Below are 15,226 nucleotides of genomic sequence, written 5' to 3' on the forward strand. Positions count from 1 at the left end.
TTGAGTTTGTGCTTGAAATGTACTGTAATTCTGCAAACTGTTAATACATATTTCAATCAATCAATGTCTCGAGGGACTATTATTTGAAAATAGATTGTAGATCTGCTATTTTTAAGAATCTTGGAAAAAAGTGACAAATGTGGAACATAATTAAAAAAATTGGTATGGGGGTCCCGGCCTGGACCCTGGCACAACATATTTTTTAGATGTAGGATGGAGGGTCCTTCCTTGCACGACAAATACATACACAAGTACATTCATCTGATCTGGGGGTCCTTCACATGAAAATGTGAGGATCACTGGTTTAAACGAAATTAGGAAACAAGCCCTAATAAGCAACTACACTTTAGAAACAACTCAAACAAGCCCGAAAAAAAACAGCAACCCGCAACTACCAATATTTACAAGAAACTTTACAGAAGAAAATAAGCCCAAATTCGCTCCTAACAAGCAGACATGGCAACACTGCCGCACACTATATGCGTGTGCCAGTGGTTGCTGAGGACAGGGCATCGGGAGGCGACCGAACAACGACCCGTATTTATAGTGCGCGGCGGCGGCGACGCGCGGAGTGATCCGACGAAGACAACACCCAAGCGCTGGCCGATTGCAGGGGCTCCTCTTCTCTCTGCTGCTGCCTGCCCAGAGCTCTGTGACGGTAGAGCCGGGGATCTGCTGGAGGCCTTTCAACCCGATCCATCCGACACACAGACACACACAATACAATTAAAACAACGATCAACAAAACGGACTCTCTTCACCGCTCCGCCGACGCCTGTGTGACTTAAATCCCTGACGATCAAGACCTTTTTTTCTTTTTTTCCCCTTCTTTCTTCCTCTTCTTCCTGCTCCTCGGAACCCCCCCCCCCCCCTTTTGAACTAATTCACACATTCACGAGAAAAGAATGTCCTGGCAAACCTACGTGGACACCCTGATGGCTGATGGCAGCTGCCAGGACGCGGCCATTGTTGGGTACGCGGACGCCAAATACGTCTGGGCATCGTTTCCCGGCGGTACCTTTGTCAACATAACGGTTAGTGTTTTATCATGTCCGACTATCTGCTGGGATGTTATGGTGGAGAGGAGAGAGGGATGCGGATCATCTGCGCTACCCTGCAGCAGACCAGCCAGCAGCAGCAGGGCCTTGGTGCTGTTGAATGGGGCAGCCCAGACCCCCTTATAGGCGGCTCGACTCGGCCGTGCGGTACACATGGTATCCGGTGTTGTTGTGCAGAGATTTGTTACCACCCCGGCCGTTATAAACCAAATCACGGAATGGAACTACACGCTTTATTCACCGGGTGTGAAGGAATGGGAATGTTATTGTTAAATAAGGACAATCAGCCTAGCTAACGGATATGAGAGGAGGGAAAAACAATGCGAATAATATATTTCCCTTATATATTTATTTTAAGGTAAACTCAGCAGCAACCATTTAACCAGTTTGCCACAACATCACTATATTATGTTATAGCTATACGGTTATTAACTGTAACTGAAAACTGATGGTACATGATCATGGGGAACAAATCTGAACGGGGAACATATCTATACAACACCTGTACACACACACACACACACGCGCACACATGTAGATGCATTGACACACCTTTTCGTGCAGAACATGCAGCACCATATATCCATGCTTTAGTAATGTTGTTGTCATAGTTGCTGCTGTTTTTATACAATTCGTTTGTCTTTAAAGAATATAACTACCTTCATAGCCCCCCTCCCCCCCACGCTACCTAGTAGCAATGTTAGCCTGGCATTCTAAGTGTAAATCACAACATGTCTCCAACAGAACAGCATCCAGACAGCACTCTGTGGCATATAACGCTGTTGTTGTAGATTGAGATGATCAAAAAATTAAATAAACACCGGTTATTATTTCACTTTGTTCGTTAAAATGCGTTAAATTGTCGGGTATACAGTGTGCTGACTGCTGAGGTAAGGGGAGTTGATTAGGTAACATGTACACTACACTACAGTACAGTACACCGTTAGCTCTGACGCTCAAATCATGCCGGTCATCCAGATTGAAAATCATTAGCTACGCTAGCTGCCTAATTTAAGACGTTTGCGTAGAGCTCTGCTAACGGACCATCCCTGTTGTCGCTTGTGTGCGCGCGCGCGACACGCTGTTGCCTTTTACGCTGTTTCCGTAGTTGGTGTTAGTGAATCCGCCGGACCGGGGCCACTGCTGCCGCCCCTTAACTTTTCCAAGATGGCGCCTCCCCCTTTTCTCCCTGATTCATTTGATTTCGCTGCTTGTTGTCGGCTCGAAACCTGCTATGTCAAAACTGTTCCCTTTTTTATTATTATTATTATTTCAAACAAATATGTTAAAATAACGAACATAGCAGCTCTACAAGCTCACAGCGCGTCGCAATGCGACATGTGCTGTGATTTTCACAAATGCTGTGTTTACACTCTTGAATGATGATGAAGTAGGACAAGAAAAACATAAAAAGTTGAAATGTGGAGATACGAGGTTTCTTCTTTTACTGACGCGTCGCTAATGGAGAAGATGTGAGCGCCGCGGCTCACACGCCTCTGTCTGTTTGCAATGAACAAACACCAACTTTATATATTAAAGTGTTGGACAATGTGCCGTGTTGATACACAACCACGTGTATGAAATACATTGTGTTGCATGCATTGTGTTTTATCAAGGCAACTTTATAGCCCGTCATTCCAGAAAACCCTCCCATTTGTTGGTTATAACGGTCATGTAAACAAACTTAACACAGTCTACACTGTGGTACACATATACTATGCTGTGTCGTCAAAATAGGTGATTTTTGTGGATATAAAGTAGGCTATAGGCCTATATTGCCTATCTGTTCAACAGAAGTTACAGAACTATAGTTATAGCCAGAAAAACTAAACAAAACAAACAAACATTTGTTGTAAAATGAAAATGAAAAGCTGGACAATGGTGTTTTTTAATTCAATGTTGTAGGCGGCGTATAGGCCTAAAATAGCGTTGTCAATATTATAGCCGTTATTTGAAGCAATTATAAGCAACAAACGCCCGTCATACTAGTGATTTCTCTTCACCCCCGTGACCAGTGGATGGTATACTGTCTTATTCTACAAAACCATAGATTATTTATATGTAAGCTCTGGTCTAAATGTGTGTATATTTCTGTGTCACTGTGTGCGCCTGAGAACAGAGCTGTGCTGGTTACATTAGCTAGCTAGCACCATGTTTAAAGGGCTCCGATTTATCATGCTTGGCACCGAAAATAGCCGCTCTACAAGCTCACAGCGCGTCGCTGGAGCGACGTGCTGTGAGCTTGTGAATCGGCTATTTTCGGGTGCAGGCAGCGCGACACCGACCGACGCACAGCTAACCTAAACTATAATGCGAGCTCGGCTCTCAGTCTCAGGCAGAATTCCTTCAGATTTTTCCGCTTTTTCCCGGAAGGAAAAAAGGGGGACGGGGCTTTTGCTTTTGCTGTATGACTCTGCACTTCTTCTCATGCAGGGCTACGCCTTTTGTTCTCCCACAGCCCTGCTAGCTAGCTTTGCTTGTCGAATCATCACACAGTATCGTATCACCATAGAGAGAGAGGCATGTGGGAAATGTTGCATACAATGCACAAAATAGGTGATTTATTCAGTGCTATTTTTAGGTTGTCTGGATCAAACTGCTTCTTTAGCACTTTGTTTTGTTTGCAAGTCTGTAGAATGTTACAACATTCCCTGTTACGTGATGCAGACCTAATAGTTCTTGATATCTGGCCCATAATAGAAGAAAGTCGAATAACAGTAAAATGCTATATTTATACAGTGTTGCAACCGGTAGGCACTATAAGCAGCAGAGATATACTCTCTCTAGACACCAACAAAACATGTGCATGGTGTTAATCAGAGGTGTGAGAAACTATAGGAACACAGACGGCAATGCTGATTAGATCACATTTTTGCAGCATAAGGTGTTGTTGAAAACTGAATTTTCAACCATAATAGCATTTTAATGCCCTGACAGAGAGAACAGCTGTGCCATTTATCAAGATAGTCTGTGTTGGCCTGTTTGTCTTGTATGGCAAGACTCACTCTGTATACTGTATACCCCATGGGTCAGTGAAAGTGCAAATATTGCTTTACTTTGACTGATAAGGAAATGTCTGCTGCTCAGTCTGGGCCATTGCCAAAGCAGTCAGAGGCCCAATTTGACTCCCACAGGCCACATATCCTATATATAACCAGAGGCTATAAGCCCAAATAGTTTGAGAATCCTTGTTTCCCTTAGAAACAGCCTCCCATGTACAGAGACTACATATTGTCTAGTTAGTAAATGAACACCAGCCGCATGGCAGCTATATTTAACTGTACCTACTAGTAGATTTGCCTATACACCACTCTCTTCACATTGGCGGGTGACCAGACATCTTTGAGATTCTATACGCAGTTTTTAAATTCCTGTTGGGGTCTTGAAATGGTGCGAAATAGTAGCCGGCTAGACCACAGTGGTTCTGAACCTGTGGGTCGGGACCCTGATTTTGGAGGTCCACAGGTGATTAGATTAATGTGCAACATTGTTTTCTCACTCGACAGTGAACAAACCATTAGCCCGCGTGTCACTTCCCATCTCTCTCCCCCTTTCCTGCATAGTCTAATTAAATTACTATACCCTATCAATAAAGGCAAAAAACCCCCCCCAAAAAAAAAGAAAAGAAAAAGAAACCGTAAACAAACCAGCATACAGTATACACGTGTACCTACAGTGTATCTGCACATTTCTACAGTGACAATTTAAGGACTTTTAAATACCACAAAAATGCAAATAAGACCATTACGGTGTCAAAAGTAATCAACAAACTATACAATAAAACATGGTCAAACACTGTCCAAATTGTGAAATAATACCTGAGAAAGAGGCACATGAAAATAACCAATCTACAAGTTCACAACGTTGTCTGCGAGGCGTTGTGAGCTTGTAGACCGGCTATCTTTTGGCTTATTCCCCCAGAATAGGCATAGCGGGGGTTTATGTGGTTAATGCTATTCATAATGATGTAATGATGTGTTCATATCTGTCAAGGTGGTGCACTAATGTTTTCATAATTCATATTGCTGTGTAGGCTATAAAATGGATAAAATTTATATTTTATATTGCACGTGCAATAGTATGTTTTCATGGTGAGTAGTGTACATTCCTCCTTCTGTCCATATTTCAACAAATAGTCAAAGAACACGTCTGGAAAATCAGAACTTTGACGGCGCACTGCCCATCAGCTGCTCAAAGCTCCGGAAGATATCAAAGGAACGGCCGGAAATGCCCGGATGTGCTGCGTGGGGCCGTGGGCTCGCGTCTGGCTCGCTGACGCCCGTATCTGCCTGTGCCTGCACATAACCTAACATCTGAACCGTTGTTTCCCTTTCCTGCCCCAGAGTGAAGAAATTGACACCTTAGTGGGAAAAGATCGAGAGGCGTTCTTCTGCAGCGGAATGACTTTAGGCCAAAAGAAATGCTCGGTCATCAGGGACAGCCTCAATATCGACACCGACTGGACGATGGACATCAGGACAAAGAGTCAAGGAGGAGAGCCAACATACAACGTTTCCGTAGGCAAAGCCAACAAAGGTAAAGCGGCGGTGTCTGTGGGCTAACCGGTGCGGTTTTTTTGATGACGACGATAGTGCCATTTAGATTTGTATGATTTCAATTTGGAGCTTCAACTGTGCAATGTGTGCATGCTTGTATAGATAAAAGATCATAGAATGCACCTTTCCTCAATATATGACACGTGTTAGTTGTCGCAGTCAAAATGTAATTTGTATGTTATTGTAAGGGCAAAAAACCCAACAACGACAGCAGCTACACATGCTTGTTTCGTTAATGCTTTTAAAATCGGGCAGGTGTAACTGCAGGACGGATTCAGATGATCACTTCTCTCCCCTTAACCTTTGGGGCAGCCGTGCCTCATGAGGTAGAACGGATGCCTGGGAATCGGAAAGGCTCAATCCGTACTCATCCCGGCACCGTGGTCGAAATGTCCTTGAGCAAGACACCAAACCCTCCCCCCCCCCCCCCCCCCCCCCATAGGCCCTAGCTGCTCCACGCAGGCGCGCTTGTCCAATGGCTGCTCACAGCTCCTAATATTTAAATGTTAAACATTGAGAGTTAAACTGTAATGCTGCTTCCTTTCGCACGAGCGTGATATATTTGACCAAATCTTCAGATTATCCTCTCTCAGATGTCGATGTCTTCCCTGCAATGTAACAAATCAAAATAAATCATAATTATGATCCCCCCCCCCCCATCTGTGCCAGTTTCAGTCCTACATTTTAAACCACTGTTCTTCATAGGGCCTTAGTGTTTTATGAATTGTATTATGATAGCATGCTTACAAATTACGATGGTAGGCTTACACAATATTTAAGTGTCCTTGTAGTTCAGTTGTTTCAGTGGACCTACAACCAGGGTAAGAAAATAAATTATATATACAAAAAAACACATTTTAAAACAGCACTTAACACACTGACTGAAGTTTCAAGTCCAATTTATAAATGACTAAATTGCCTGCGAGTTGTGTCCGTTTTCATGTTGCCTTTAAAGTGGGCCCCCGACAACAGCACCCTGCACCTAGCAGAGAGCGCTGTGTCCAGGTCAGACTGTCTGTGACAGTGGCAGGGTCTCCGTCTTTCCCCACCACTAACCCGGATCTCTCGATGTTCTGACCGGAATTCCCTGAGCCCCTGAACTGCATGTACTGTATCCCCCACCTTCCTCCTACTTAACGTACCCTTCTTACCCTCACACCAAACTCTTTCCCTCCCAACTTACATCACTCCCCCCCCCTCCCCCCTAGAGTATTACATTTTACTTAACCACGGTGCCACCTTTCAAACTTTCTCACATGTATTGAGGAGAGGTATCACAGGCATGCTGCTGTATGTGGTGCTTGCATAATTGATGGAAGATCGTAGTGAGTAGAAGCATTCACTTTCCTATCCCTCTCAGCTGCTGGCGTACGGTGTAGTGTATCATGTTTGTAACAAGCACAGGACGAGGGCTTGACCCCTTTATTCATTCTACCCCGTTGGAGTTAATTACAGCTAGGTAAACTTGAACGGTAGTGGAAACATGGTTGGGGCATGAACATCTGCACAGCCGTACACCTCATTGTTGCTGGTTTTTAGGGCATCTCTATTGCCATCCAATTTCGAGAGGTCAGCAGACAATTATTTAGATGTCTTGTTCCATTCTGAACATTGACCGTGTAAAATGGTAGACAAGTGAAAGTGGTCGGTGCATTTAATCATTGCGGAAACCTCATTTGTCCAAAACCGTTCGAATCCAAAAACAGCAAAAGTTGAAGATATACAAGCTATAAACGAGCCGGTTCAAGCAGCGTTTAAACTATGCTACTTTTGATGCTTTTTGTGCGACGCCAAGTAAGAGTTAATTTATGAGAAAACAAAAAGTTTGAATATGTAAATAAGAGGTTGCCACACGACAGTGAGGATATAACAGCCACGCTGGTAAAGTAAATTTCCTCGTGCTTATTAACCATTTACAACCTACAGTATAATGCTTAGTTCACCGGAGTCCCACAGGGGTCTGTACCAGTAGGCTAGGCTCTCTCCTTCTTTCCCCCATTGCAGATAATAGCGAGTCTACAAGTTCCCAACACGCCGTGTTGCGAGCTTGTAGATCACACTGATAGCCAATGATGTACCAAGTTATATTCTTTCCACTTGGTCTCCGCAAAATTGTAATTGTACCAGGATGTAGGGTTGTCACAATTATTACATAATCGTCTAATCGTAATTCTTTGACATAATCACAATTATTTGGTCATAATCGTCATAATCGTGTCCAATGTAGATCTGCTGAAAAAGCAGATCTACAAGTTTACAATGCATTGTAAGCTTGTAGATCAGCTAAAGTATAAAAAATATAAAAATGCCAGTAATTTCTATATTTTAGTTATTTGTCATATCTGCCCTGTGCACCTTTTTATTTATTTATTACGAATCCTAAACGGCAAATGGAATTGTCATTTCTATTCATAACGTTCCAATTTCCAATGCCAAAAACACAATTAAATCGTTAATCGCAATGTTTGTGACAATTAATCGTCAACTTAAATGTCATCGTGACGGCCCTATGTCGTCACGTTTCTGTCACCTTGCGACGATGGCGCCTGTGTGACATATTTAGAGGTTTCTCTCTGAAAACACCTGATCCTTGATGCTGCATGCTTTGGTTGAAGTGTGACGCTGTGCAAGCCGAGGCCCAAGTGGAAGTCCGCAAATTGGCAAATGAAGCGTGTTTCCAATATCGTCTCTGTCGCGTGGAAAGAAACTGTTTATTTTCAGGATTCAAATTCAAAAGCATCAAAAGTAGCTGACCGCCAAGCTCAAACGCTTGTAGATCTGCTACTTGCTTTGTGTGTGAATAGTGTGACTATAGTGTAGTGACAAAAAATAGAGGTTTCTGCCCGAAAGCAGCGAGATACTCTCAACACAAAAGTTATACATCTTAGTTCAAATGGAGTGTATCAACTCTGAAAAGACATGCATTGCAAGTTTTACTGAAGCCTGTGTTATAAGATGAGGGAGCTAAATGCTCCAAATGATACATAAAAGGCCTCGCCATAACCAATAAGGCTAGCAGCCCTGATAAGAAAATGAATGCTTAGGCTTCATGGTTACTTAGACTATAGAAGTAGGCCTACTTTGCTTCTTTTCTTACCGTGACTTCCTCCCTGACGTACCTACCTACTTACTTACCTACCTACCTACCTACCTACCTACCTACCTACCTACCTACCTACCTACCTACCTACCCACCTGTCTCTCCACCTGCTTGTGTTTATTTTTGTTTGGACGTGTTGTTAACAGCTTTTCCTTTTCACCTGTTTGATCTCCTTTAACTTCACAACCTTTTCCTCCTCTAAATGTCATTTTTTTCTGTCTCCTTTTCTTTCAGTCTTGGTCTTTGTATTGGGCAAAGAAGGGGTCCACGGAGGCGGATTGAATAAGAAGGCATTCTCGATGGCAAAATACTTAAGGGATTCAGGGTTCTAAAGTTTAGTCTTCACCTGTAGCCTATGTGTGGCGGTGCGGTCGAGGGAGAGAGGACGAAGACAAAAAGAAAATACAAAAAACTAAATAAAAAAATACAAAATGAATAAAAAAAACAATAATAAAAAAAAAACACATGCTGTAAAGAACCCCCCCGCCCCTTCCCCCCAGCCACCCTTACCTGACCCTTTTTAAAACAAAAGTCCCTTTGAATTAAAGTCCTGGGATAGTTATTAAGCAAAGACTCCTACTATAGGCCCAGGCCTCTGTTGTCAACTAATAGTAGCCCCACAACAACAACAACAACAACAAGCTTTATTTTACTTGTTGTCCAGAGACCGACCGTCAGTCAGTCAGTCCGTCAGTCCGTCAATACCATCATATGTCTGTTCATTTCTGTTGTTTTTTTTTGTTTGTCCTTTGTGTGTGTGTGTGTGTGTGTGTGCGTGCGTGCGTGCGTGTGTTTGCGCTCCAGTAATGGTTGTAGTCATGGGGAAGGAAGGTATCCACGGAGGACAGCTCAACAAGAAAGCGTTTAGCATGGCTGACTACCTGAGGAGATCTGGATACTAAAGAAGTCTCTCTACCCACCCAGCTCACCCCCCCTTATACCACCTCGTTGCATTTTCACGCTACTTCCAACTTCTGTAGTCGGTAGTTTACTTTTTCCTTCTTTTACCCCCTCCCTCCCTCCCTCCCCCCACCTCATTTTGGTTTCCCTGTATTGTATTTTTTTGTCATCCGCCCCTCCTCTCCTCCTTCCTCTCTCTCTCTCTCTCTCTCTCTCTCTCTCTCATTTCTTAAAGAAGACATCTTGATGCATTCACGCTGTGTGTACTCTCTTATTCCCTGTTATTCTAGCACTGTTATTATTATTATTGCACCATGGCTAAGAAGATGTTGTTTAAACGGGAACATCATGAGTCTTACATTTACCAAGAAAGACCAGCCGCCCATTCTGGCCAAAAAGAGAAGAAGAAAAACGCTCAGTGACGAAATGCTAAATGTTTAAGAAATAAAATATGAAGGAACCTTTTTTTTTTAAATAATAATTGGAAGTTGTGGGTTGAGATTATTAGTTCGTTTTTCATTATTATTATTATTATTATTATTATTATTATTATAATGCTGCTGCCTGGTAGTCGAATCTCCCTCTTATTATGAGCAGCCGATTGCCTTTCTTTTGGAGCACTTGAGCGGTAAAAAGAAAACCAAGATCATAATTGTCTTCCTTTTTACTAGAGCATGTCCGGGAGGGGAGACCGCATGCATATCTTAGAGCATACTGTTGTCCCTTCTAACCCCCACCCAATCCCCATCCATCCCTGCCCACACTCCCCTGTAGCTACTGCCAAAGCAGTCTGTTCTCTCTCTCTTCCCCCCATCGCTTCTCATCCTGTTTGCTCATACAGTAGGTTAACACTTGATAAGTACCAAGGAGGAGGAGGAGGAGACCGATGGTCGCTCCCTCCTCGTATCATTAATCAACCACTACTCTCCTCTCTTACTAAAGTTCCTTTCTAACTCCCCCCACCTCTCCTCTTCAACCAACCCAACACTATTTTATACTGAGTAGTAAAGAATCTGTGGGGGTGGGGCTGCTGCGCTCGGATCAAGTTTGGCTTATTGATCGGCGAATGACACACAAAGAGCTGACATCATCATCGCCGCCGCCGCCATCGTCGCAAGGCAGAGTCTCGTCCCGATGACGCCCGCCCGGCCCCTCGCCGCCATCATGACCTCTCGACCTCTCCGGCTTACACAAGACCCCCCTCATGAACTAACCAACCCCCCCCCCCCCACGGACATTCCATCATCAACAACAACAACAACAACGGCTCTCAGGCACTTAAAACTATTGTTTGCCAGCTCCTGTAATATATTTTCAGTTTTAATTTTTTTTAAAGGCTGCCATTTGTTTTGTTGGACGGTAGATATCCCAGCAACTCCCAACTGGAGTGTGTCCAGTTCGATTTTTTTTCTTCTCCTTTTTATTTTTATAGGACCAATTTTAGTCGCACCTCTGGCCTCATTGTAATTATTATTTTTCCTCCAGATGAAGGTAAAACACTAAGCAGAGAAATCACGTGTATGTGACAGCTTTAAGCTAACTATTATCAGGTCCTATAGGACAGGGTCTGTCTATGAAGGTCATTATTACCAGGTCCTATAGGACAGGGTCTGTCTATGAAGGTCATTATTACCAGGTCCTATAGGACAGGGTCTGTCTATGAAGGTCATTATTACCAGGTCCTATAGGACAGGGTCTGTCTATGAAGGTCATTATTACCAGGTCCTATAGGACAGGGTCTGTCTATGAAGGTCATTATTACCAGGTCCTATAGGACAGGGTCTGTCTATGAAGGTCATTATTACCAGGTCCTATAGGACAGGGTCTGTCTATGAAGGTCATTATTACCAGGTCCTATAGGACAGGGTCTGTCTATGAAGGTCATTATTACCAGGTCCTATAGGACAGGGTCTGTCTATGAAGGTCATTATTACCAGGTCCTATAGGACAGGGTCTGTCTATGAAGGTCATCTGCAGTCTTACGTCAACCGTGTTTGCGTTTCTTTGTTTTGTTTTTGTTGTTAAGCAAAAAAACAACTGATTACTGCATTTGTAAAAAACAAAAAACAAAAAAACATGCTCTGTGACAAAAACAAAACTGTGGAATAAAATTGCCTTGTTAACTCTTTTAGTCATCAACAGTAGCAGCTCGGTACTTTTTGCGTGTTTAAATCGTAAACAAAAAAGAAGAACTTGAGCAGCATCGAAAAGTATAGAAAACAAACACTACACTACAACGGGAGATGGGATTGGTTGGAATAATAATGAAGGACACTCGCTGGTTGTCACGTTGAATCACTACAAATAAACAAAAACAAAAAAGATCCTGTGTGTATCCTCGTGCCATAAACGTAGAGAGAAATCTCGCTGTTCATTGTGAGATGGATGGATGTTTTTTTTGCTGTCCAACACTAAAGGAGTCATTTCATTGCCCCCCCCCCCCCCCCTTCTTTCCTCTTAAGGGACATCACAGAGTCAACAGCTCCCATGTTATAGGCCTTGTGGGATGTGTGTACCCATTAAAACGATACTGTTTTTATTTTATTTTCATTTTTGCTTATTTCTGTTCATCCCCCCCCACCATCACCTCTTTATTTTTCTTACATCTGGGATACAGTCTCTTTAACGCATCTGAGTTCATTTGCATAAAACCAAGAAATGCCATTAATTGATTTATCACCTTGTTTACAGACAGATCAAATAAATTTATTCCAACCAGACTTTGTGGTGTGTGTGTGTGCCCTCTATATATATTGAACCAGTGGAAAGTATAAAAAAGCGCTTCGACAAAAACCTCCTAACTCCACCCGTTGTTTAGAAATGTTTTTGGTTCCATAAATCAGTGCTATTGAACACCCTTTACGGTGTGTTGATTTAAAAAATATTGAAACAATGAAAAGTATTAAAAAGCACCTCGACAGAAACCTCCACTTGAGCTGGATGGGTTTTTTCTTCATTTCCTGAAAAATGAACGTTTTGGAGTTAGGTGGTTTCTTCCATATATCTCTCAACATGTTTATCAGAAGACTCCTGTGATTTTGAACATTGGTTCTAAAAAAATAGCAGCATCTGCTATACCTTTGAACATTATTGAAAAATCTTGAAATTGTTTGAATTGTCAGATGGGGGTCCGCAGCCAAATATAATATCATTCTGGGGGTCCTTGGCAGCACGAAACAGTTTGAGAACTACCGATTCCGAAGCAATTTGTACACTGGGCCTCAGGGTCTCAAAGCAAAGCAAACCCACAGCTGTAAGAGGTGATAATTGTGTTTGGAGTGTGAGTAACAGACTGTGTAATTGGTCAGGAGGTTGCCTTCAGCCTCTAAGGCTAAAGCAGAAGTGCTCCGCTTGAATTGCCTTTTGTTGATGTTACAAAAATATGTAACTAATACTGGAGCGAGGTTTAAGAATGATCTCATCCTGGATGGATGCAGCTATTATGCCACAGCAATGCTCGGGGCGGGGAGGGAAACCCTCTGAAGTGTCTGCGCGCGTCATCATTTGTATTGGTGTATTGGAGTTACAGTATCTTTCGCCCTCAGTGAGCCAAGGGACAATCATAATGATGAAGGTTATATGCACTATGTCAGTGGTTCCCAAACGTTTTCATGCCAAGGACCCCCAAATTGACATTTATTAGCGCACGGACGAGAAGAGAATATTTTTACGGCTCTAGCAGAGATCCTCAACCCGTTTAATTTCAAGGACCCCCAGTTTGACATGCATTAGTCTACGGACCGACATTTAATGGCATTTCTATCTCTGGGAACCCCAATTTATATTGCAAAATCAATGTTAATTTAACTCTGAGTGTACCATTTGTACACTCTCAGAGTTACGGACCCATAAGGGTCCATATGGTTCCTAATTATCATTTAGCTGGGGACCCCCTGGAACTCCCTCAAGGACCCCTGGGGGTCCCCGGACCCCACTTTGAGAACCACTGCACTATGTCACATGATTACAGCTCAGTGTTCTCATACAGAGATAGGATAAATAGACATTCAGGGCTGTATTTTGCGTGTCTTAAGTACCAGGTCTTATTCCCTAACTTGAGTAAACTAAAGACCTGGAGGCGTGGTCAATGCCATTTGGCTATTCTGAGTGGCCAAAGAGCATTGATCACGCCTCCAGGTCTTTAGTTTACTCAAGTTAGGGAATAAGACCTGGTACTTAAGACACGCAAAATACAGCCCATAGAGTTTAGTCTTGATGGAGTCTTAAAACTACACGTCTCGAGCAGTGGTTTTCAACCAGAGGTCCTTGAGGGGGTTCCAGGCGGTCCCCATGCAGTTAAATTATGGAAAGTTGTTAACCAAAATGGACCCTTATAGATCTTTAAACTCTTGAGTTTAAAATTAAACCAATTCTTCGATTTACACTCTTAAGAGTCACGTTATTGTTCATTACTTATTACAAGAAGTAATTTACAAGAAGTCTACACAATTAGAGAATGTAAAATATCTGTTATTTTTTATCAATGTTTGCTTGTAGTCTCTCCTATGGTACCCAACATCAATACAGCATTGGAATTGTGGACAAAAACAAAATATTATCCAAAGATAAGAACATTTTCTTTAGTTTTGGGTCTGATCTGAGGCTAAATGTCATCAAATGGTGGTCCGTGGCTCAAATGCTGAGTAAATAATGTGCATTGATATGAAAAACCCGTTTTCAAACCTTTTCATATCAAGGGCCATTATTTATTCTGCATTTGAGCCACGGACAGGTCAGAGAGGCTAAATCTCATCAAATCGTGTTTGATGAGATTTAGCCTCTCTGACCCAACACTTTGAATATGTTGTTGCATAATATTTTGTCCACAATTCTACGCTGTATTGATGTTGGTACCATTAGGAGAGATAACAGGCAAACATTGATCATAATAACAATTCTTCTACATTCTCTAATTGTGTAGCGTTCTTGCAAATTAAGTAATGCAAATGTGAGACACAGCGAAATCCATTCGGGGCGGAGACGTAGGTCCCATCCTATTATCTTCCGTGGAGAATGATTAACAATAATTCAACTCTTGAAAGCGTAAAATGAAACCAAATGGACCCGTACAGGTCCATTTGGTTTCATTTTACACTCTCAAGAGTTCCATCATTTATCTAGGGACCACCTGGAACCCCCTCAAGGACCACGTCATAGGTTAAAATGGAACAACATATTTTCACGTGGGGGTCCGCAGCCAAATACAGATAATTCTGGGGGTCCTTGACATGAAAAAGGTATAGCACCACTGACAGAATCATAGGTTTTTCAGTAATCAGCCAGCTGGGTGGTTCAGCTATTTTTATTTTACATTATTTAGCTACTAATTTAGACTGAAGTAGTTAAAGCGGGTCATGTCCACATGATTGGAATTGTAACAGCTGAAATCAATAATATATCAGTAAGTATTCTGCAGTGCTATTAACCTGAGGGCCACATTAACACAATCAGCGCCCAAAACACAAAATAGAAGCTCGGGGTGCCGGGAAGATATGGCCGCTTTTACTCTGTAAAGCCCCCCCTTCCGTTCCGGACAAAAATCTGGAGACATATTTTTGCTTGCTTACCTTGCTATCAATGATAGCAAGGTAAGCAAGCAAAAATATTTTGAA

General features: G+C 42.5%; 1 protein-coding gene across 2 annotated transcripts; it reads left to right on the plus strand.

Moving 5' to 3' along the window:
* Positions 1-555: 555 nt before the first annotated feature.
* Positions 556-12,334, plus strand: LOC310860736 (profilin-2-like). Of its 2 annotated transcripts, none has more exons than XM_083767858.1 (3): positions 556-1,034; positions 5,402-5,594; positions 8,949-9,519. In XM_083767858.1, exons 1-3 carry the CDS (start codon positions 906-908, stop codon positions 9,044-9,046), a joined length of 420 nt encoding a protein of 139 aa, XP_083623984.1. In that variant the 5' UTR covers positions 556-905; the 3' UTR covers positions 9,047-9,519. The 2 variants fall into 2 exon arrangements, with proteins under 2 accessions (XP_083623984.1, XP_083623983.1); XM_083767857.1 differs by having other exon boundaries at positions 560-1,034; positions 9,519-12,334.
* The last annotated feature ends 2,892 nt before the right edge of the window (positions 12,335-15,226 follow it).

Source organism: Protomyctophum parallelum, assembly GCF_964188405.1.
Source record: "Protomyctophum parallelum genome assembly, chromosome: 6".
NCBI lineage: Eukaryota > Metazoa > Chordata > Actinopteri > Myctophiformes > Myctophidae > Protomyctophum > Protomyctophum parallelum.